General features: G+C 34.9%; 1 protein-coding gene across 1 annotated transcript; it reads right to left on the bottom strand.

Moving 5' to 3' along the window:
- On the bottom strand, positions 1 to 23,256 carry LOC141305352 (roundabout homolog 2-like). Its single transcript, XM_073832463.1, has 9 exons — positions 23,250 to 23,256; positions 22,876 to 23,033; positions 20,623 to 20,743; positions 20,395 to 20,533; positions 10,193 to 10,338; positions 9,233 to 9,357; positions 4,266 to 4,437; positions 987 to 1,192; positions 1 to 183 (listed from the first exon to the last, which is right to left on the bottom strand). Exons 1-9 carry the CDS (start codon positions 23,254 to 23,256, stop codon positions 1 to 3), a joined length of 1,257 nt encoding a protein of 418 aa, XP_073688564.1.
- Between the last annotated feature and the right edge of the window lie 2,937 nt (positions 23,257 to 26,193).

Here is a 26,193-nt window from a genome sequence, read left to right as displayed (position 1 = left end):
TCACAGCGCTCTCCCTTTCTCTTTCTCTCTCTCACACACTCGCACGCTACCATCTGTGCAAACCCCAGTCTCCGTGCCCCCTTGCGCTCTCCCATCATGCCGGGGTAATCGTGGACTAAAGGGGGCCAACGGAGGCACCAGACCACAGAGGACAGGGCCAACACCCGAGCCAAAGATGCCCATCTGAACAAAACGTGCAATGTTTAACAAGCCAAATAAACAAAATATAACACAAAAGCTTAAATCGTCACTGATAAACGAGGCTGCTACTTACATTTTTTGGCGCTAGCCAATGTCAAGGGCACGTTTAAAGTACAGGGTTGCTGAGAGTAGCACATAAAGATTGCAAGCCTCCCCACCTTTCTATAGCCCAGAATGAGCATTAAATTAAGGCATGAGTGACTGTTAATCATTCCCGGGCACAATCAATTAACACATCAGCTCTGTTCACGGCAGTGCCACGACCTCAGGTGAAACCTGCAATCGCACACACCCCTGAGGCCTTGAGGAATGGATTTCATTAGGCTAGCATTAGCTAACACTAACGACGGCACACACTCCCATTACAATCATAATTACCGGTTTTATCGCCGTGCACAACTCTTGCATGAGCGGCTGGGTCACCCCGAAACCGTACACGGAGCAAGTATTAAAATCGATCTGCTAATTAAGCTTGCCTGTTTGCTGTAAACTCGATTGCGCGTTTTATGCCCCCGCCATTGATCGGATAAGGTAATGACATTTTACAGCAATCGTCTGTGTTTAAACGTCACATCAGTGTGTCTAAAAATGCACAGCAAGGAAAATTTGTGTGATGGCATATGGTGTCTGTCAACGAAGAGAGCCGCCCATGACAGGACATGTACTGAAGAGGGCTGGATTTGAAAAAAAACATATGTTAATACCCCCTGGGTATTAGCATTTTGGAAAATAAGAGCTGTACATGCTGAAAAACAGACTCTTAAACATCATCTTGACTGAAGTACCTGCAGGGCTGTGATTTGTAAAGTGCCGTTTTCCATTAGGCTAATGCGCTCGTCGTTGCCCAGGATTCTCTGGCCGTCGCGCTCCCATTGGATGCTCGGAAGAGGGTTGCCCATCACGTGGCACTGCAATTGGGCCGTGGTGCCCGGAGCGAGCGTCTGGTTGGCCGGTCCTTGGCGGATGATGGGAGGGATGCGGTCGGATGGGGCTAAGGGTGAGAAAAATGAGAGAGGCGTGGGTTACGAGAACCAAATTTGCATGGAACACCACCATATCATCCACCTTGTTCAAATTATACACAAGAGATTGTTGAAAAACAGACACACTAGGAATTATGCTAATTGAGATTTTGAGAGTAGTGTGATGGTAAAATACAATATCATCATGGAGTATGACATATAATGATGAAAATGAACACAGTTAATAAAAACAGTATCAAATGCCCAGGGCAAAATAAAATAAAATAAAATAAAATAAAATAAAATAAAATTAATATCACCAAATTCAACTAGCCATTTGTTTCGCACAGTTACAGCCTGCTAACTAGTAAAGATCAGTAATTCATCAGATTTTAATTAGATCTATGACACAGGCCTCCTACATAAAATAAAATAAAATAAAATAAAATAAAATAAAATAAAATAAAATAAAATAAAATAAAATAAAATAAAATTAAATTAAAATCACCTAATTCAACTAGCCATTTGTTTCGCACAGTTACAGCCTGCCAAATATTAAAGATCAGTAATTCATCAGATTTTAATTAGATCTATGACACAGGCCTCCCACATAAAATAAAATACAATTAAATTAAATTAAATTAAATAAAATAAAATTAAATTAAATTAAAATCACTGAATTCAACTAGCCATTTGTTTCGCACACTTACAGCCTGCCAACTTTTAAAGATCAGTAATTCATCAGATTTTAATTAGATCTATGACACAGGCCTCCTACATAAAATAAAATAAAATAAATAAAAATAAAATAAAAATAACTGAATTTAACTGCCCATTTGTTTCGCACACTTACAGCCTGCCAACTAGTAAAGATCAGCAATTCATCAGATTTTAATTAGATCTATGACACAGGCCTCCTACATAAAATAAAATAAAATAAAATAAAATAAAATAAAATAAAATAAAATAAAATAAAATAAAATTAAATAAAATTAAATTAAATTAAATTAAATTAAATTTAATTAAATAAAATTAAAATCACTGAATTCAACTAGCCATTTGTTTCGCACACTTACAGCCTGCCAACTATTAAAGATCAGTAATTCATCAGATTTTAATTAGATCTATGACACAGGCCTCCTACATAAAATAAAATAAAATAAAATAAAATAAAATAAAATAAAATAAAATAAAATAAAATAAAATAAAATTAAATTAAATTAAATTAAATTAAATTAAATTAAATTAAATTAAAATCACTGAATTCAACTAGCCATTTGTTTCGCACACTTACAGCCTGCCAACTTTTAAAGATCAGTAATTCCTCTGATTTTAATTAGATCTATGGTACAGGCAAATAAAATAAAATAAAATAAAATAAAATAAAATAAAATAAAATAAAATAACTGAATCGTAGCTATTAAGTCTTTTTGAAATCAACGTATATTGTTATTGTGTAGTGGAACAGAGCCAAATGCATTTTTAACGCCTTTAGCAGGCTGTGTTGTGTTATAATAAAATTATTCTGTGCTTTTAAGCTTGCTGTACAACATTTATGGGTCAATAACAGGTAAAGATGGATCTACTCTAAATCTGCATGATATTAAAAACACAAAATTTCCCCAAGAAGATTATGCAGTTTTTATCAAATCATCAGTAATGGAGGTGTTTGAACTTATGCTATGCTCCGTTTAAATCTGAATGTGGCATATTCCTACTTGATATCTCAGACTTAAGAACACTTTACATATAAAGTAAATTATGCACTTTCTATTCAACAAGTATTTAAATACTTTTTTAAAAAGCAAACATGAAATCACATAAAGCTATAAAGGAACTGCAATTTATGTAAGAATATTTCCACTGTCTATATTAATGAACATATTTATGTGAGAAAAAAGGCATTTTACTGCACTTTTCCCACACAGGAAGTTGTGAAATTTTCCAAGCTGATAATGCAGTTCAACACGGCACTCTAGAATAATTACAGTAGCCTGCGTTCTTCTACAATTTATTCTTCCATTTCCTCTCGTTCAGCCGCATCTCCTTCTATAGACTAACGTGATGGCTTAACACGGCCATGTTCCCATGAATAATGTATTATTTGTTTGACTAGAGCGGCAAAACCTACTGTCTATTGACCTAAGCGAGACGGAAAGTCCATAGATAAATAATTGACAATTCGGTTACTTAAGCATTCTCATTTGAAAAAACAAGGACCTGGGAAAGGCAGGCTGCCTCTCTGACATTTTGCCTCCACTGCAGTAAGAAAAAGAAAAAACCGAAAGGTCAGAAAAGAAGACGAAGGGTGTATTGCTCAAACAAAACCGTGTTGTGTTTCTACATGATGTGAAATTCATAGACACGAAGAATCACGTCCTTGGGTGAAATGACCCTGCGCCGCCATATATATATATATATATATCCTTCCATAGATCATTTCATTGTGTATCACGTAAAAACATTACTGCAAACATCAGATGCCAACATGGCAGGGTCGTCATCTTTAGAGGCCACAGCAGGCACAGGGGGCTCTGGGAAACGCGATTATATTTCATAAGCCTGATTTTTAAGCAAACCTACAGCAGACTGTGCCGATATTGGACTCTTGGCGAAGGTTTTTCGTGTGATGTGCCTAGTACACGCGCACACACGTGGAGTACACATAAACAGTTTATCCTGTTACCGGGGAGCATGACGGAGGCGGCATATGTTCCTGGGGTTATTTGCATAGCTCGATTGTGCCCTGTCCTTTCTGATTACGTCTCCAGAGCTTCCTGCTGTTCTCTCATTTGCAAAAGCAGAAATTTTAATTTGGGGCGGCTTTGAAGACTTTTTAATTTATTTTGGTTTAGAGCAAAAAGGCTGCGGCGGGGCGAAGCGGCAATTTGTTCAAACGCAAACAAAAATATTACTCAAATCTTTGAGATAAGGCCTCACACAAGCAATTCAATTACATGTACAGTTCTGGACCTTTAATGTCGTTAGATTGATATTAAAATATCAATACAAGTCGACCGCCGGTGTTTAATGGAGCTGGTGGGGGTGTATAAAAGGGCAACTGTGTGTGTGTCCAAAGCTAGTTTGAAGCATTTTACTCACTGCTTTCCACCTCCAGCAGGGCTTTGGTCAAGATGCTTCCCGCCACACTGATGGCCTGGCAGATGTAGTACCCAGAATCCTCGCTGTGCACATCTGTAATGGTGAGCTCTCCGCTTAACGACACCGAAAAACGGCCTGACTGTGAAGGTGGCTGACTGGGAAACAGCAGGACCTGTTCAAACCAACAAAAAAAAAATAAACATGAAAAATCACATTTGAAGTTGATGAATAGCTCAAATAACTCAAAACAGAACTCACAATGATTTAGTCATTGTTGTTTAGAACTGTTGTTTAAATTTTAATACATTTTCTAGTGCTGTCAAATGATTAAAGGTTGTATCAGCGATTTCTAGCCTAAAACATAAAGTGTCAATTTCAGCTGAGCTTTCTTCACGATCCGCTCGCTGCCTGCCCCATAAATTGTCTGTGAAAAAAACGCGTCTCTCTGGTCAGCCTAGGGTCCGAGATATGCCAAAAAAACAATCGGCGCTATCAACTATTCCACAGATAATCAAACAGTGTTCCAACCAATCAGCGTCAGGGGTTTGGTGTTGTGGACTTTCCTACTGGTGCAGGGATGTGAGGGAGGCGGAGCGAAAGTCCACAACACCAAACCCCTGACGCTGATTGGTTGGAACACTGTTTGTTTATGTGTGGAAAGGTTGGTAGTGCCGATTGTTTTTTTGGCATATCTCGGACCCTAGGCTGACCAGAGAGACGCGTTTTTTTCACAGACAATTTATGGGGCAGGCAGCGAGCGGATCGTGAAGAAAGGTCAGCTGAATTTGACACTTTATGTTTCAGGCTAGAAATCGCTGATACAACCTTTAATCGTGATGTATTGCGATTAATCTGATCCAAAATAAGTTTTTTGTTTAGATAATATATTTGTGTGTACTGTGTATTTATTATGTACATATAAATACACACGCATGCATGGATATATTTAAGAAAAAAATTATGTTTATATATTTTATATATTTCTATATAATATTAATTATATGAATAAAAATATATACATGTAAATACAAGTAAATATTTTCAAAATAATTACTGTATTTCTGTGTGTTTATATAGACTAACGTTTAAAAGTTTGGGATCATAACGAATTGTAATTTTTTTAATAGAGACTCTTATGCTCATCAAGATTGTATTTATTTGATCAAAAATGCAGAAAAAACAGTAATATTATTGCAATTTCAAATACTGGTTTCATATTTTACTATACTTTAAAATATTATTTATTTTTGTGACGCAGTGCTGAATTTTCATCAGCCATTACTTTAGTCTTCAGTGTCACATAATCCTTCAGAAATCATTATGATATGCTGATTAATTATTACAATTATCAGTGTTGGAAACAGTTGTGCTGCCAAATATTTTGTTAGAACCTGTGATACTTTTCACAGGATTCTTTGATGAATAAAAAGTTCAAAATAACAGCTTTTATTCAAAATATAAGAATATAAGTCTTTCCTATCACTTCTTATTAATTAACACATCCATGCTAAATAAATGTATTAATTTAAAAAAAAAAAGAAAGAATAAAAATGTACTGAACCCAAACTTTCGAAAGGTAGTGTATATTATTAGAAAAGATTTTTATTTCAAATAAATGCTGTTCTTTTTAATATTTTATTCATCAAAGAATCCTGAAAAAAGTATCACAAAAAGTTCCAAAAACAAATATTAAGCAGCACAACTGTTTCCAGCACTGATAATAAATCTACATATCAGAGGATCATGTGACACTGAAGACTGGAGTAATGATGCTGAAAATTCAGCTTTGATCACAGGAATAAATTGTATTTTACAGTGTATTAAAATAGAAAACTGTTATTTTAAATTGCAATAATATTTCACAAAATTATTCAAAAGATTTTCAAAAATATTCTGCATTTTTAATCAAATAGATACAGCCTTGGTGAGCATAAGAAACTTCTTTATGAGCATAAAAAAACATTAAAAATCTTACTGATCCCAAACATTTGAACAGCAGTGTATACATAAAAAATATACACAGTAAACAAAACCTTTTTTTAGATGCGATTAATCATGATTAATTATTTGACAGCAGTAATACCATACCATATATTAATTTTACGATTTGATAAAATGTATTAAAATTATCATTATATAAAATATGAATTCACTTTTTATCATAGAAACAGTTTACTGCTGTTGTTTTATTTAATCAAATAACTCACACTAGCCTTTAACCATAGTATCCTTAACCATAGTAAAATCATTTTAACATGCGTTATTTGTTGCATTACTGTTTGGGACTGACACAAATATATTAAAAAAAAACAACATGGGATAATCAGCCCCCTGATATAATTTATGACTCATCACAATCACTTTTGATTTAAGAGCTTGGATGAAATAGCTGATTTGCATTTACATTAATAGATCATCACTGTGCATTCAATGAGATACTCGGGTATAAATTTAGTTGACCGCTGAGATTCACATCCACACACGAGCCGAACAATAGCTGCATTATCTCAGCTGGTGTCTTAGACAGGGGGTTCAGGAAGAATGCCAGATATACAAAAGACAAGGCCGAAGGATTTTAAGGATTCTTCCTCCTTTAGCATGAGGCTGCAACACTGACAGCTGCCCTATTGTTCCTACTTGACAGTGTGTGTGTCACTGTTTCGTTTTTGGGGATAATCCAGTGACCCCCTCACCCCAGCCCTCTGGCTCTGACCGGACTCACCCTCATCCTCAGTTCTGTTCTATATCTACTGACCTCAAAGATCGGCCACACATACATACAGAGAAAAACAAAGAATAGATGAGAGATTAACCGGAGAGGAGTTCATGGCCCAGCGTACAGAGGATATTTGATCACCTCTGGCCTATGACACACTCAGCTCGACAAAAAAAAAAAAAAGGATGAAGGGATATGAGAAAGGATGGTGGGAGGGATACGGGAACTGGGTTCCTTCCTCCGAGTGCTTTAGAACAACCAGAGGCTTATATCTTTATTTCTTCTGCTGCGCTTTATTAATAGAGACATGAGCGTGTTATCTGGCAGAGCCCAGGGACATGTTCTATCCTCCTCTGACCCAATGAGGAGACACGAACGTGAACAAGCTCCTGCAGAAATCCCAGAGTTCCTTCTAACCGGGTGAATGGCTTGTCACCAGTATCCAAACTGGCTGGAAGGCATCCTCTCTCTATTTCTTTCTCTCTGTCCCTATGACTCTGAAACTACTTGGACTGATTAAAAAAAAAAAAAGAAACCTGTGTGATTCTTTTTGCTTTTTATAATCATGAATACTGAACGTAAAACATGCATGTAAATTTAAGAAAACACAATGCATTGAGAGTTGGGGGGTGAAAACTCAGTTGTCCTCATTGTGAAAAAAAATCTCAAAATCATAAAGTCATTGTTGGAAAGGGTTCAAAAACAAAAATGCTGAAAAACTAAAGAATTTGTGGGACCTGAAGGATTTTTCTGAAGAACAGTGAGCAGTTTACTTGTTCAGGACAAACAAGGACTCATGAACAACTATCACTAAACAAAACAACACAGTATTATAAATCAAGTGTATGTAAACTTTTGAAAATTCAACTATTATTTTCTCCTGTGGACTATATGTAAATGTCTTTTATGTAAAATATCTTATTCAGGTCAGTACTAAATAAAAAAAATATCATGCATTTTGTATGATCCCTCTTATTTTGGTAAAATAGTTAACATTTTAACGTTTTGCAAATTCTGCAAGGTGTATGTAAACTTTTTTTAACGATTTACTGGTTTTATAAGATTCACATACATACAGATTTCATAAACACACACAACACTGATTTGAGTTCAGTGAGCTAGTTATGCATGATCAGCTGTCAAAAACATTGTATGTATTCTCATTTGTAATCATATGTTTGCTGTCATGTCAGCAAACATGTGATTACAAGTGACAATACACATGATTCAAAGACAGCCAGCCAGACATTAGTTTTCAGAGTAAAAGCGCTTCTCGAGAAACTCATCCTCCAGGTGAGATCAGCTGGATAATGAAAAATAAATCCATCAGATTCCCAGTCTATATGGGCACTAGACTTCCTTTCCTATCTTAGAAGTGTCACTCACAGATCCACAGTGTGCTAACAACTTGCATGATAATACATATCGAGAGATCTTAAAAAGAATTTGGACACTCTAGTCACACTTCAAAAAAATGTTTCAGCATTACACTTGGTGTCTAAGACGATTTTTAAGGGTATATCGATGTAATTGTTATAATTTTATTTTTAAATAGTGTGGCTTAAAAGAACAGTTCACCCAACAATGAAAATTATTAATTTAATTATTTTGTCATTAATTACTCAACCTCATGTTGTTTCAAACCTGTAAGACCTTCATTCATCTTTGGAACACAAATTAAGATATTTTTGATCAAATCCGAAACCCTCCATAGACAGCAATGCAACTGACACATTCAAGGCCCAGAAAGGTAGTAAGGACATCGATAAAATAGTCCATGTGAAATTAGTGGTTCAACCATTATTTTATGAAGCTTTATTTAACAATTTCTTCTCTTCTATTTCAGTCTTTGACCCACGTTCATGAGAGTAGTTGTGTTTCAAAGAAGAACGAAGGTCTTACGGGTTTGCAACGACATGAGGGTGAGTAATTAATGACAGTATTTTAATTTTTGGGTGAATTATCCCTTTAAATATCAAAATATTTTTGTGCCCATTGTAAAACAAAAGCAAGCTAGACTGACTTACACTCAGTTCTCTATCAGCATCAGTAAGAGATTTGATTTTGCCTTTTAGTCTTCGAATCCTTTCAAAACAAAGCTTTGTTTTTCACTAATATACTTGGTCACTACCCTAGAGTTTGACCCTTTCTTCAAGGAAGCACAATGAAAGTATCCGGCAGATACCTTGATGTGTTTTGACACTGACTGTAAAGGCTCCCCGGTGTGCATCTGTGTACTGTTGTCTCTTACCTGACTACCTTCTTTCTGCCAGAACACAGCGGGAGGGGGATTTCCCTTCGTTCCACAAAGAAAGGTGACAGTACGGCCTTGGGTAGAGATCTGATCCCGCGGACGCACCACGATCTGAGGAGGAACTGAAGAAGAGAAAAGAAACTTATGAAGCTGCAGATGCACACACAACAAATCAAGACCCTATAGATTCTATATGATCTTCTGGAATGTTCTGCTATGTATAGAACTCCTCCAAGGTGAGACTGTCCTACAGTTACAGAGTCTGGCAGTTTTGTTTAGTCTAAACTTGAGTCTCCCAAGGAGAAGAACTGTGTGTGTGTGTGTGTGTGTGTGTGTGTGTTAGTATTGCTGGTGGCATGCAGTAAAGCTGTCATAGCTGATATTATACACAGTGCCACATTCTGGGACCAGTTAGATAAGGTTAGTGTAGAGTGTCATTAGTATGCAAACAGAGCTATGAAGTCTGTTTAAACTAAGTCAAAGGTCACACAGTAACCCTCACTATATTTAGCTGAAAATATGTAACAAAACCAACACTGACACCTTTACCCATAAACAGTTAGGATTTGCTCTGAAAATCATGACCAAAACTAATCCACATCATATTTCAGGACTGTTTTGACAAAAAGCAGGGCTTTTGAAAACTCAAGTACAGCTATAACCAAATACATATAATTACTAAGGCAGAGGTTTCAGTGCTGGTCTTTCTGAGCAGAGAGAGATGGATATAAAGAGCTTAATTATTATGGAAGTCTTTTCTTCTCTCTGCCTGCAGAGATACTTTAAAGCACATGATAGCACATCTGATGCAGTGCTGAAGAGCCCCTATCTTGTGGGGGATATGCGGGCGTACTGAGAGCAAATATACATTTATATATTAGTAATCTGGCCTCTTTGGCCTAATGTACATTTTCTGTCCACTAATGAGTGTCTGGATATAAACGAGGACTCTTAAACTCCCAAGAGCATCATTGGGTGGCCACTGGGTTTGTCTCATCCATCTCTCTCCGATCTTTTCGTCCATCTCGTTCACTTTCTCTCTCTCAATCTCTTTGATGAGACCTTGCTGGCTTTCTTTCTGCTGCGGCTGCTTGGTTCTTGCCCTTAGTGCGAGTTTGATCAATGGTTGTTCGTGATGGATGCTAATCTGCTGGTCTTATCTGTCCTGCAGCGATCTTTCTACCTAGCAACATCACGATGGCTTGAACAGTTTCAACCCAGACCCAACTCCTATTTTTGTGTAATGAATTAAATAACTTAAATCCTGTTAAAAAGTGTATAAAATTATGCTATTTTTTTAAATGTTAATTGAGACATGTTTTCAGTTTCGTTCTGAATATCTGTTTTCATACGCAAGAAATGTCCCTGAACGACGTCAGATGAACCCAAAAGAGTTAAGACTTAGTAGTCGATTAATTGCACTCAGAAATTTGTAATTCTGTTTATTTTACCACACATTCGTCATTTTTTTGTGGATGCATAGATAGATGAATAAATAGTTGGATGTGTAGATGGATGGATGGATGGATGGATGAATTGATGAGTGGATGGATTGATGAATAATTGCATGGACAGATGGATGAATGGATAGATGAATAAATAGATGTATGTGTGAATAGATGGATGGATGGGTAGATCGATGAATAAATGGATGGATGGGTGAATGGATGGATGAATGGATGGATGGATTGATGAGTGGATGGTTGGCTGGATTGGTGGATGGATGGATGGATGGATGGATGGATGGATGGATGGATGGATGGATGGATGGATGGGTGGATGGATGGATGGGTGGGTGGGTGGGTGGATGAGTGGATGAATGAATGCATGGACAGATGCATAGACAGATGAATAAATAGATGGATGGATGAGTGAATGGATGGATGGATGGATGAATGAATGAGTGGATGGATGATGGATTGATGAATAATTGCATGGATGGATGAATAGATAGATGAATAAATAGATGTATGGGTGAATAGATGGATGGATGGGTAGACAGATGAATAAATGGATGGAGGGGTGAATGGATGGATGAATGGATGGACGGATGGATGGATGGCTGAGTAGATGAATGAATGAATGGACAGATGCATAAATAGATGAATGAATGGATAGATGGATGAGTGTATGGATGGATGAATGGATGAGTGGATGAGTGGATGGATGAATGGATGGATGGATGAATGAATGCATGGATGATGGACAGATGAATAAATGGATGGATGGATGAATGCATGGACAGATGGATGGATGGATGAGTGGATGGGTGGCTTGGTGGACAGATGAATAAATGGATGGATGGATGGATGGATGAGTGGATGGATGGCTGGGTGGATGGATGAGTGGGTGGATGAGTGGATGAACAAATGCATGGACTGATAGATAGATAGATAGATGATAGATAGATAGATAGATAGATAGATAGATAGATAGATAGATAGATAGATAGATAGATAGATAGATAGATAGATAGATAGATAGATAGATAGATAGATAGATCAACAAATGGACGGATAGATGGACAGATAAATAAATGGATGGATGGGTGTTCAGTAAATTCCACTTCCTCTCATTTAAATTCCAGTTCTACTTTCTGTGAGGTGTAGCCAAATTCAATTCAAATTCTCACTCATGAACTGAAAGGGAGCCAATTCTTCCATTTTGAATTGTGGCCAAGACTGATACGTCTTTTGCAGGAACAAATTCCCATATTAGTAGAGGATCCTGCGTGATAAACAGAGTTTGGAATTTTAGCATCGAGGGTGGAATAGAAACTAAACTGATGATCGTCTTTCAGTTGTCGGAGCTCAGCTGGGCTGATGGGTATTGATTATTTCCGTGCTATTGCCCTTTATCAGGCGCCTGTGAATGTGCAATCCTGTCACCTTTAACCTTCACTGGCTAATTGATTTCTCATCCTCCTTCCCACTCCTGTGCAATTTTTTTTCTAGCGTTTCACACACGATTAGAGTGACGCGTCGGCTCTGACAACACGCATTTATACTCAGGAAGGTCTTTCTCCTTTAGCTCACCTTAAATTTCCCACTAATTCATCAAGCGAAGGGCTGATAGCGGTTGCACCTTCCCTACTAATGTGCCTAACAAACTGCACTCTATTTGTCTCACGATCTACCTCAATCAGTCTTTTATTTCACCCCACCACTGGCTTAGACTCTCCTTTTTCTATTACTTTTTGTTTCTTTCATTACAAAAGTCAAATACAATCCAAAAGATGCAATCTGCATCAATGCAGCTGTCTCTGATCAATTTTCCGATTGGCTCCCTGCCTGCCTGCTGGCTTTTTCTCGTAGACTTCGTCGTTGAGCGTAGGCTGCATCACAGCTTGGAGGCGACAAGCATGTTGGAACAGAACAAGGCCCAATAGGGAGCCTGGCCATAGGGGTCATTGGGGTTGCTGTCCAGAGGTCAAGCAGGAGCCATATCGCTGACCCTGGAGGTCAAATCTGAAACACATCCCTTGTCGCTATAATTTAGGACACTAGTCTAGAGAGACCTCAAAGCAAAGGTAATGATACCAATTTCCCATTCCCCTGGTATTATTGACTGTATTTCTCACCTGGGCTGATGCAAGGGCTGAAATATTGACTTAATGGTATGTAATACCACAAATCTTATGAGTCTTCTCTAAAATTTACAAAAATGAATATATATGACTGTGAATATTTATGGGGAGAATGCGATGTTACAGAAACACACACTGTCTCAAGAGATGTCACTCTAAAAATATGTAGCAACAAGAAGTGAAAGCGACTAACAGAATGTGCCTTGGGCTGTGATAAATAATTACCAGTTAAAACAACATTACAGAAACAGCATGGAGTTTTGAGAGAATGGAGGTGTCAGATGCATGCTAATATGGTATGATAGGGAGAGATTTAGGGAAAGGATTTAAAATATACATAATACCTCTACCACCACCAAAAAGAGCATCCTTTAAGAGACAAATCAAGTGAATAAAAAATGCCAGGCCTTGAAATATGGGCCAAAAAAACCTGCAAAATGTTAATTATTTTGTCAAAATAAGAGGGATCATACAAAATGCATGTTATTTTTTTAATTTAGTACTAGTTGAATTAATAAAAAAATGACCATGACCAAAAGTGTGCATACACTTGATTCTTAATACTGCGTTGTTACCTGAATGATCCACAGCTTTTTTGTTTTTGTTTAGTGATAGTTGAGTCCCTTGTTTGTCCTGAACAGTTAAACTGCCTGCTGTTCTTCAAAGAAATCCTTTAGGTCCTACAAATTCTTTGGTTTTTCAGCATTTTTGTGTATTTGAACCCTTTTCAACAATGACTGTGTGATTTTGAGATCCATCATTCATATGCAACTATTACAAAAGATTGAGATGCTCACTGATGCTCCATTAAGACCCAGGGGTGTAAAGTTTTGAACGGACTGAGGATGAGTAAATAGTTTTTATTTTGCCTAAATATCATATTTTTTAATTTAGTAGTGCCCTTCAGAAGCTACAGAAGATACTTACATGTTTCCCACAAGACAAACTAAGTTCAATTCACCCTGATCTTTAAATTCCAAAAGTTTTCACCCCGATGCTCTAAATGCATGTTTTTTCTTTCTGGAGCATCAGTGAGCATTTGAACCTTCTGTAATAGGTGCATATGAGTTCCTCAGTTGTCCTCAGTGTGAAAAGATGGATCTCAAAAGCATACAGTCATTGTTGGAAAGGGTTCAAATACTCAAAAATGCTAAAAAACCAAAGAGTTCGTAGAACCTGAAGGATTTTTCTGAAGAACAGCAGGCAGTTTAACTGTTCAGGACAAAGAAGGGACTGATGAACAACTATCACTAAACAAAAAAACACAGCTGTGGATCATTCAGGTAACAACAAAGTATTAAGAATCAAGTGTATGTAAACATTTGAACAGGGTCATTTTATCAAAAACTATTATTTTCTCTTGTGGACTAAATGTAAACATATTTTCTGTGAAATATCTTCTAAAGTTAGCTATGGAGGAAAAAAACACAACTGCTCAACCATAAAATCTACTACAACTATTCCAAGTTATATATGGTATGCCATCTGTTAAGATATCTATAAGTCTTTCTGGACATTTCTTCCTGGAAGTATCACAGATGGTGTATTTGACGGAATAGCAGTAGACAGAGCTGTGAAGGTGCCAGGATGGCTGGCTGGCTAGTGACAGGTCAAAAGTGTCACCCACTCACATAGGCTAAACAAAAGTGCTGAAGCTAAAAATTATTCATGGAACTTCGCTTTTTCCCAAGATGGACCACAACACACGAAAGGATCCAACACCTTCAGTGAGAGTTAGTGGTTAGCGAATACACCGCCACAAACTCATATGCAGATTCACCGGCTCTTCAAACATTGCGTCTATCCCCAGAGGGACTCGCCATGACAGGCAGTTGTCAGCGTCGAACAGTGATGCGGACAGAAAGTGTGGAAGGGCCACGCTTCAGCGATCGCCACCGCAATTAAAACCCCCTACATGCAATTAATACAGTCTTTAGAGTGTAACCGATTAAACGCTTTACAGCATTGCAGGTTATCTACACCAATGCAGGGCATATGTTTACAATGCCTAGCTGAGCAGCCGTTTCTGTCCGGCATTACCTGCCAAATTCATAAGCTGTATATTTACTGCATAATCAAAACGAGAGAGTCATCTGCATAAATGCGGTTTCTCAGAGAGCTTGTGGTGTTTTAAATACTCCCTCCGCCCCCTTGAGGATACAGTAATATGCATGGGCTAAGATCAGTCCTGTCAGAGTTTGGAATAGGACCCACTTTTTTTAGGACAGCTTAAAATGAGCACAGTTGGAGAAGCGCCTCAGTGCATCAGGATTAATCTGCTGCTACATGGGTTTATTTCATATTTATTGTCTCAGCTCTTAGACATGCAAATGAAGAGGGCAGTTGAGGAAACATGCTGTGGATTATTCCACGACGCTGTGCGAATGATGAAACGAATCCGTCATCTTTAGTGGAAAGAAGACAGGATCTCGTCCTGTTTCTCCCTCGCACAAAGTCTGACTAATCTAACCCGGTGTGTATTAAACGTCTGGCTTTTCCACTGAATACAGAATGTTCTGACACACTTATCTGGCTTAGAAGTCTAAAAATGCTAATTTTATAACTATGTTGCAAAACTCAAAATCTAACTTTTCACTGTCTACATCTACTTTTAAGAATGTGTGAAAAGTTGATTTTAATAGAGTCTAACATTCGCAAATTGATGCTCACAGAAATTAAGCACACAGAAATTACACAGACAGAAATATTAAGTATTATATTTTCACTTAGATAACTTGATATTTTCCAGTACTGAATAAAATACAGAAAATACAGCTTATATATATATATATATATATATATAGGTCTAAAGTTTTGGATTTGTAGGATTTGATATGTTTTTTAAAGTAATCTATTCTGCTCATCAAGGCTGTATTTATTTGATCAAAAATAGAGAAAAAAACTGTAATATTGTAAAATATTATTACAGTTTAAAATAATGGTTTTGTATTTTAATATACTTTAAAATATAATTTGTTTCTGTGATGCAAAGCTGAATTATTCAGCATCATTACTCAAGTGTTCAGTGTTCCGGAAATCATTCTAATATGATTTATTATCAACATTGGAAACATTAACAATAATATTTTTGGAACATGTGATACTTTTTTCAGGATACTATGATGAATAACAAGTTCAAAAGAACAGTATTTATGCAAAATATAAATATTTTCTAAGAATATAAATCTTAAACATCACTTTTGTATTAACTGAACACATCATTTTTCCTTAAAAAAAAAGAAAAGAAAAAAATTACAGACCCTAAACATTTGAACGGTAGTGTATATTATTACAAACATTTATTTTTTGAAAACATTCTGTTCTTTTTTTACATTTTTTGAAAACAAAACAAAGTATCACAGGATTCCAGTTTTTAGTATATTAAATTAGTAAACCATTATTTTAAAGTGCAATAATATTTCATAATATTACAGTTATTTTTACTTTTTTTCATATTTTTGATCAAATAAATGCAACTTTGATGAGCATAAGAGACCTTTTAAAAAAATCTTCCTGGTCCCAAACTTTTGAACTGTAGTGTATATAATTTATTTATATTTATTAATTCAAAATAAATGCAGTTTTTTTTTATTATATTCATTCTATTAATTAATAAATTAATTAATCTATCACATATTAGAATGATTTCTGAGGGATCATGTGACACTGACATAGAAAACACCAACTTAAACAGTAATAATAGTTCACAAAATGATTGTTTTAACTGCAAAAATGCAACCTTGGTGAGCATAAAAGACATGAAAGATGAACAAAACAAGATTTCCTAAAAAGCTGCTTTTCCCCCGGTTGAAAATTACAAATTAAATCACTTTGACATCTCCATTGTTTCCCTATAGAGCAATGAATTGTTATGGATTTTTAAAAGATAATAACATTTTAACATCTTCCTAGAACTCTAAACAGCTGAGATTTGCCTTGAGCTGTTCATAACAAACATGTGAGCAACAACATTTTCCTTTAGGTACGGTTTGACTTCTGTGCCTAAAAATGTTATCTAGGTAGGCAGCCCACTAGGTTTTGGATGACATCTTTGTCAGGCTAAAAGAATACTACAAAAACAGTTCAAGCAGCTCTAAAAGTACATTTCCCAAACTTTCAATTAAACCTAACTCATCCAAGACACAAATAACAAAAGAGAAAATACCAAACACCAAAGGCCCAAGTCGGGTTGTATGAAAACTACCACCCTGCAGAGAACGGTTTCTTTCTACCCCCTTAAAAAACAGGCGGTACGCTCTTGCTTCCCTCAGAAAACATGTTCTTTCTTTCATTCTGTGTGTCTGTCGGTCTGTCTGGCTATCACTGAAGTGCTCCGTCAGCATCAGATATAGATGTTTCCACTTGTGAACAAGCACTGTTTTTCATCGACAGAAATAACATATCTGGAAATTACTTCTCGGTCCTCATTGTGCCTCGAGTTAAATACAGTTCTCGCAAGAAAAACAAAGCAAGTGGTATGAAATTTGAATTCTAAAAAGGCTAAAAGTGAGAGTATTTATTTTATGCTATTTATGAACACTTTTAAGGGTAAAACGATTGTAGGCTCGGTGACTCCACAAAGCTTCAAAGCCAAACCCAAGTGGTTTCTGCTGACAATACAGAGTTGTTCTAGCTAACTGACTGGGCCACACTACACAAAACCATCATGGAAGAAAATCAGTTCCAGATCCCTCAACTCTTCCAGAACTCACATCCACTGATGTATTATGGTCAAGCTTTGGAGCAGACAACCTGTCTTTCAGTGTCTCTGTAATTTGATCACGCTTTTCTCACAGTCTGGAGTAAAAGGACAGAGGTCACTCTTGCACTCTGCTAGAGAATGACCTTTTGTATCTCTGCTCACTAAAGAACATGCAGAGAAGTAAAAAACAGTCACACTTCAAAAAACCTCTGAAGTTTTAAATACATGCATTTCTATGTCTTTTTTAACAGTGAAAACCATTGTTACTGCTCAGAGTATTTGAGTTAATGAGCTGGACTAGATAGGCACTCATTACTTCTGTATGTGGATGGATAGTTTAACCAAAAATATGAATTCTGTCATAATTTTAAACCTGTATGAAGTTCTTTATTCTGCAAAATTCAAAAGATATAAAAAAAAAGGTTCATGGTGTTTTGGACCACATTGATTTTCATTGAACCTTTTCTTCAAAATACCATCTTTTGTGTTTTGCAGAAGAAGGACACGATGTGACATGAGGGTGAGCAAATGACAATTTTCATATTTGTGAACCGTCGCTTTAAGTGGAAGACTTATGACAGGCAAATAGGCAGATGTGATTGGCCAGAGTAGAGTCGTAACCCTGTCACAACCAATCACGGCCTCCAAAACAAGTGAAGCACAATCACACGCATGCAGAGAAATGAAATGGAATGGTACTTACGAGATCGGCCCACTATAATGGAGGTGAGGATGGAGAGAGAGACAAAAAAAAAATATGGATAAAAATGAGATGAGTGGACTGGAAAGTTTTGTATTTAGAACATGAAGGAAAAAAAAAATGTCTGAGTGATTAATGAAACACAAGTGGGATGAAACAACAACGGGCGGCGGTGACAGGAAAAGGAGATGAGGAGGAAGTGATGAGAGAAACTCTAAATTATGTTTTGTTCATGTCATGTTGGAATTACCATAATTATAAGATGACTCTGAGCTGTTAACATCGTCAGACTTGCACCAATATTTGTTTCTATGACAACACTCATAACAGCAAAAAAGATGCATGTGCACTTTTTTTGGTTCATAGAATACTTAATACTTAAAAATACTTACTTACACAATATATAAAGTACTTACTATATATACACTTGCATATATATACTAATATAATACTTTCTAAAATATAGAAAATATACACAAGATATACAAGATTTGTATTATTATTATTTTCTTCAAAATATTTTAATATAACACTTACTGAAATTCTTTTATCACACACACACACACACACACACACACACACACACACACACACACACACACACACCAAAGTTACCCCCTAGTTTTTGCCTATAAAGTCCCATTGTTCTCTGCCAGCTGTATCAGCAAAGTTTCGCTACATTGGATTTTAGCACTGTAACGCTTCAGTGTCATTAACATCTGCTGCTAATGGTGTTCAATGAGTTTTTAACTTTTATATACACATATTTTTAAATTGCAGTACATTATTTGCCAAAATAATAAAAACTAAATATATATATATATATATATATATTTTATTAATATTTATTATTACATTTTATTTAAAATTATTTTATTATTATAATACATTTTATGATTATTATTATTATAATAACCGCTAACAGTGCCCTTCAGAGTTTTTAACCTTTATATACATATATTTTTAAATTGCAGTATATTGTTTGCTAAAATAATTATTACAAATATATATATATATATATATATATATATATATATATATATATATATACATACACACACACATACATATTTACAAAATATTTGTGATATTTAATATTTACAGTATTTAAAATACAGTATTTTTTACTGCTAACAGTGTTCAATGTTTTTAATAATTTGCCAACATAATTAAATATATTGAACAAAAATATTTTTACAAAAAAAACTATTTTTATTATTTATAGTATTTAAAATTTAAATGTAAAAATTAAAAATTTATTTATTCATATAATACACTAACATTATTATTATTTTTATTGCTAAGTGTTCAATAAGTTTTAAACTTTTATATACATCTATTTTAAAAAATAACAATATTGTTTGACAAAATAATTATTAAAAATATTAAATGAAAATATATTTACATTATATATATATTTGTTACTGTTAACAGTGTTCAATGAGTTTTTTTGAATAATTATTAAAAATATTAAATAATATATATTATATATATTTTAATATATTTTTTAAATATTTGCGATATTTACATCTAATTTACCATAAATAAATTTTGTATTTATATTTAAAATGTAATTACTCTATTTAAAATTGTATTTATTAAAATAATACATTAATATTATTAGTAGTAGTACTTCTAACAATGTTTAATAATTTTTATATACATATATTTTTTAAATTGCAGTATATTATTTGCCAAAATACTTATTAAAATATTAAACAAAAATATATTTATAACAAAATTTGCAATAATTAATATTTATAGTATTTAAAATTAAAATGTACTTTTATTTACGATTTGATTTATTCATTTATATTTTATTGATACAGACACATTATGATTATTAAAAATGTACTATTACTTTTTAATGTATAATTTATATGTATTATTTTTTTGTTTAATAATAAATAAAACCATATTTATATAATACATATTATTAATACTATTATTATTAAAAATTGTATAATTTACATGCAGTTTATTATTTTAATGCTTTATTATAATAAATACAATTATATTTACAACATACATTAAAATTCTTATTACTAATACTGTTACTAGTATTATTATTACATATTTTCAATATAATTATTTCTTATTTAATTAATTAATTTTTAGTCTTTTATCATATTCCTAATGCCACCATTTTATTGCTTTTGATTAAGTCTCACCTTCCCCGAGGCAGTTCTCCTTCCTCCTTCCTCCAGCGTATTGTGGGAGTAGGGTCGCCCTGAACCTCACACTGAAAATCCACCGTGTCATCAGCGAGGACCACCTGATTCACAGGTCTGCGTACAAACATGGGCCGCTCTACAGGAGAGAGAATATCCAGAGAGATCAATGTGAGACTCAAGGAGAGAAAATGAAAGCTATAGGATAAAGTAGAATTACAAACCCACCAAACACTACAAGCTCAGCAGGGTCGCTGTCCTTCTCTCCAACCATATTAGTTCCAACACACACATACATTCCTGCATCGCTCTTTCTAGTGTTTGAGATCATCAGCTTCCCTCCACGGATCTGTAAAGAAAAGCACACCAAGATCTGTCATTTATAAAACATCTAAGAGAAAAAGACACTAAAAACTGAACTGGTCCCTATAGGAAGCCAAACATGCTGTGATGTTTTATGAACGCAGCTTCCAGGCTCTGGAAAAAACATAAATACTAAAGCAAAAGCCAGTTTTGTTGTTTATGAAACACTTGACACAGAGAGGACGGCCAAAATGATACATTTAGTAAAAGTGCTTTAATAGTCTATTTAGTCGAGTGGCTGATGAGAGAGTCATAGAACGGACAATAATAGAGAGAGAGATACACAAACACAGGGACAATGCTGTGATGTTGAGAGAACAGAGAGAGATATAGAAAATTAAATATTCCTATTTGTTAGTTTGTGCATGTTTGTGTGAGCTCTTCAGAGTAATGTCCTCTCTGAACTCAAAATATGTTACCATACCAAAACGATTTTTAATGTTTTAAAAAGTCTCTTCTGCTAACCAAGCCTGCATTTATTTGATCCAAATTTTTAAAATATTTTTACTATTTAAAATAACTATTTGCTATTAGAATATATTTTAAGATGTAATTTATTCCTGTGATTTCAAAGCTGAACTTTTAGCATCATTGCTCCAGTCACATGATCCTTCAGAAATGATTTTAATATTCTGATTTGCTCTTCAAAAAACATTTATTATTTTTATATTTTGTTGAAAACAGCTGAGTAGAATGATGAATAGAACATTCAGAACAACAGCATTTATCTGAAATAGAATTTTTTTGCAACATTATAAATGTCTTTATCATCACTTTTGATCAATTTTTGAATGAACAGAGTAGATCAATTTCAGATAAATTCTTATCTTTGGATCTTTTTATACATCAGATATCTTACATCTTGAAAAAAAAAGTGTAAAAAATGTTTCTTGAACAGCAAGTCAGCATATTAGAATGATTTCTGAAGGATCATGTGACACTAAAGACTGAAGTTATGCTGCTGAAAATGTTGCTTTGATCACAGGAATAAATTACATTTTAAATATATTCAAATAGAAAGCAGTTATTTTAAACAGTACAAATATTGTAAAATTGTACTGCTTTTGCTGTATTTTGAATCAAATGAATGCAGGCTTGGTGAGCAGAAGAGAATTCTTTAAAAACATTTAAAATCTTACTGTTCAAATACTTTTGGCTGGTAGTGTATGTTTTTATTTCTATTCAAAAAAGATTTGTCTGAATGCTTTGGCAAATTTATATGAAAGAAGTAAAGTACTTTAAAACTGAAATTCATTCTAGAGAAAAAGAAAATGAAAAGAAAATACATGTATTAAAATACTTATGAATAAAAATACTACTTTTGGTTTGGGTCGGTAATATTTGAAGTCTTTTATACTCCCCAAAGCTGCATTTATTTGATCAAAAATACAATAAAATATTGTGATACCACAGTAATACTGTGCGATTTAAAACAACTGTATTTTAAGCAGTGTTTAAAAACATTGTGCTGCTTTATATGTTTGTGGAAAACTTGATATATATATCAAGATTCTTTGATCAATAGAAAATTAACAACTGGATAGATTACTTACAAATTGTAGTTCATTACTGATTACAGTCTACATAATGAAAACAGTAACAAATCTAGGTTACTCATTTTAGGTAATGTATTCTCACTTTTTGGATTACTTTTTTAATCTAACTTGCATTAAACTTGCCAGAAAGAAAATATATTCAGTTTTTTGTGACTTTTCCGACGTGATTTAATTTAATTTGTGAAGAAAAGCAAGTCGAAGATGATCAGTTGTAGTTAAAAACTATGTAAATGTATCATTTAAAAAAAATGGCCATTTGTTTCACTAGATAACACCCTTATTCCTCGGATGGGATCGTGTAGAGCCCTTTGAAGCTACATTGAAACTGCAATTTGGACCTTCAACCCGACGAACGATTCACTGCCAAGTTATTAATATGTAATCATGTAATTCATAAAAAGGTAACTGTAATCTAATTATGAGCATTAGAAAATGTATGAGTAATTAATTTTTGGAATCTGACTACTTAATGTAATCTGTACTACACAGCTAGTATTTATTTGACATGTATTTAAAATGCATAAAAAGAGAGAAAGAAAGTAAGGTAAGTAAGAACATTCACCGTTATCCTCTCGTCCTTGTCGTTCACTTTCACATTGTTTCTCTTCCAGGAGATAGTGGGTTCTGGGTGGCCTCGTGGAGGGATGCACTCCATCACTGCCGGCTCCCCTGCTGCCACCACCACATCACTGGGGGTTTGTCGAAAATCATCCCGGAGAACTGTAGAAACAGGGAGAAAAGATGAAAATGATTAGCAACTGGGATCGAGGATCACTACGAACATAATACCTCCTCAAACAGCTATGCTTTATTGTGCTATGCGGCAGCGTTTCGGGATATTAGTTTATCGCTTTGCAATCATTATGTTAGTTGGCTTTCCTCGTTTAATTTGTTTGCAATGTTGTCCTGCTCTCCCTCTGGTCTTAATTTGCTCACTGTCCATGTCGGGCCTAATAAATAATGCATTGTTTCCTCTAACACATGACTATGAATAATTAAATCAGTTAGACACTGGAAAAAAAATGCCTTTTTTTGTTACTGGATTCTGGCAAAAAATGTCAGAACACAGCCACATGCAAACACAAATACGGCAATGCAAGCAATAACCACCAGCAGAAATATCCTTCAATCGACCTTCTTGCACCTTTGGGGCTGATGATATCAGTTCCCCCTCTCAATCTGGATTTCCATTTTATTGCCATTTATCAGATTCCTTAGTGCCGGCACTGCCAATACTTTAATCTGACCAGTGCTCTATCAACCCCTCTAAATCGTTCTGCAGCTGCACGTTTCCAATTGGTGTTTGTGGCCCAGAGCGAAAGGTCTGCGTTCAGATAGAGCGTATAAAGTGGAAGGCTTTCGATATTGCGCTGGATCCGATCCAAAAGTGAAGCAAACTACGGCTCCCTCACTCAGAACACAATATCCAGAGCTCAGACAGCAAATAAATCCACTGAAATAGGACCCTGTTTTAGTCGGCAAGCCACGAGAGAAGGAAATTTTAAAGTTCCCTTTATAGCCAGAGGGAACAGACTGAACTCGAACACTAAAACAGGCAGCAGACACTAAATAGTGCCTGAAGAAATTCGGCTCACAAAATCATATTGGGTTTTTTATATCTTGATAAATCAGCAATTTCACCTTTCCTTTTTTTCATTTACTAATAATTGCTTGCTGCTTATTTAGACAGAAATAGCTTTCAGTTCAATTTGTCAGCTTTACAAAAGGAGAAATTTATAGAAGTCCATTTCTGCAACGAAAGAGTAAAAAGTCAATTTTTAATATTTTCACAATTTTATATCCCACAATTAAGTATTTTTACTTGCAAATTCTATCTGAATTGTAAGGAAAAGTTGCATTTATAGGAAGCTATTAAATGGCATGTCTTTTGTTTAATATTTTTTTTAATATTTTAATATTTTAGTTTTTGTTTTTTTATACAGGGATGAATGGATGGATGGATCGTTGGATGAACAAATGAATGAATGCATGAATAAAATAAAATAAAATAATTAACAGACTGAATTACTGGGATGGATGAATAAAATAAAATAATAAAATAAAATAAAACAATCAAGTAAAAAAATAAAATAAAATAGAATGAAAAGCTGCTCTAGGGTTAGGCTTTTTTTAATTAACAGATTAAAAATACTGGGATGAATGACTGAATGAAATAAATTAAAATAAAATAATCAAGTAAAATAATATTACATAAAATTAAATAAAAATAGCTGCTCTAGGTTCAGGCTTTTTTTATTAACAGACTGAAATAATGGGATGAATAAATTAATTAATGAATTAATGAATTAATTAATTAATGGAAAAAAATAGCTGGTCTAGGGTCAGGCTACACAAGGTCCCAGTTTTTTTTGTTTGTTTGTTTTTTTCTTTTAAATACTGACTCAAATATTGGGCTGGCTGGCTGGATGGATGGATGGCTATTCAAGGTCCCAAGTCAGCAATATATTTCTCTTTTTTGTACTTTGTACTTTCCCAAATAAGAATCTCTATTCCCACCACCTAAATCACTTTCTTTTTGACAGTGTTTCTCCTATCGGCCCTCCTTTTCTCATTCTGTCTTTTTCTCTTGACTGACCTGAACCTCTCCCAATTCTGTAATCCAACCAAACTGACAGAGGTCTGATAACAGTCCGAAGGCAGTCATTTCTCTCTCTCCCCATCCATCTTTTTCACGCTCTCTCTCAACCTGACCACTTCACACGTCTCCTCAAAATCACAGAGAATCTGAAAGTTTTGAGGGCTGGGAGAACTTTTTTGTTTCAGCTGAAACCGGCATATCAGAAGAGTTACATAAACTTTCCAAACACTTCCTAACTTTTTAATTTCTGAAGCTGCGGAGGTTGAGCTTTCTGCAATAATTTGCACATCAAGCCCTAACGATGATTAATTAATTATAGAGAGATGATAGGGTAAAAATTTTGCATATTAAAAGTCCAAGTTGTGGTGTCGATGATCCTTTCTAAAATCGGTATCTCAATTCTAGACAGCACTGCGTTTAGCAGACATATATGTATGTGTGATTTTTTTTTTTTTTAATTTTTTAAAACTATTCAAGTCAAACCATATGTTATATGTAACAACAAATTACACACAGTCCCAGTGTCCTTAAAATGATCCCATTACACATTTGCATTTTAAGATAAACGCGTATGAGTGTTATGAATACTCTCCTAAATGCAAGACATTAGTCTTATCTGCCAAAATCTGTCATTGTCATGCACATAATAGATCGACGGCACCACAGTCAAGGTTTGCGGCTTGGGGACACCGGCTGTCCTTCAGCTCCGCAAACGGTTAGTGAGAGTTTGATGCTATCTCAAGGTCCCTAATACCTCTTGATGAGCAGAGGAACCGGAGTGTTTCTGCGGCGGGTCCTCGAGATTAGAGTCACAAATCTTTAGAGGCGCTATGGATCGATATAATGCAAGATTTATTATAGTCGAAACAGACTGAAAAGCCACGGATGGCCAAAAAATAGCCTGACACCAGCTGGAATCAAATTTGTTTCTGGCTATTAATTATGGGCGAGAATTAATTGGCACATAGGATGTGTTTACGTAGGCGTAAGTGAATCAGAGTGTACGCTTTCACTTTAGGATGGATAATGTACAGCCATTACGTCTAAATTACTGCGTTAATGTCACTACAATGTCATCGCGGCTGGGCGGAGAGTTCGGTTTGATGAATGAAGCTCTCTGAACGTGTGCTAGTGAATATATATTGTTGATGAATTTGAAACAGGACAACAGAACATGGAGATATTAGCATTAGCTATTGGGGCGCCCCTCTTTGCACCTCTAATGGATGTCTGTCAGCTGCTGCTGTTTTAATTTCCTTCCCTTCAAATGAACGCGATGGA

Source organism: Garra rufa, unplaced genomic scaffold (assembly GCF_049309525.1).
Source record: "Garra rufa unplaced genomic scaffold, GarRuf1.0 hap1_unplaced_002, whole genome shotgun sequence".
In the NCBI taxonomy this organism is placed as follows: Eukaryota; Metazoa; Chordata; class Actinopteri; order Cypriniformes; family Cyprinidae; genus Garra; species Garra rufa.
The sequence above is the reverse complement of the archived record's forward strand: the minus strand, read 5'-3'. Positions and strand labels throughout refer to the sequence as shown.

Excerpts from the sequence above, each read along its gene's own strand:
- LOC141305352 (XM_073832463.1), bottom strand. Across the intron at positions 4,438-9,232 it reads GGCAGAAAGAAGGTAGTCAG|GTCCTGCTGTTTCCCAGTCA; the intron begins GTAAGAGACAAC and ends TGGTTTGAACAG. Across the intron at positions 1,193-4,265 it reads CCTGCTGGAGGTGGAAAGCA|CCCCATCCGACCGCATCCCT; the intron begins GTGAGTAAAATG and ends TCTCACCCTTAG.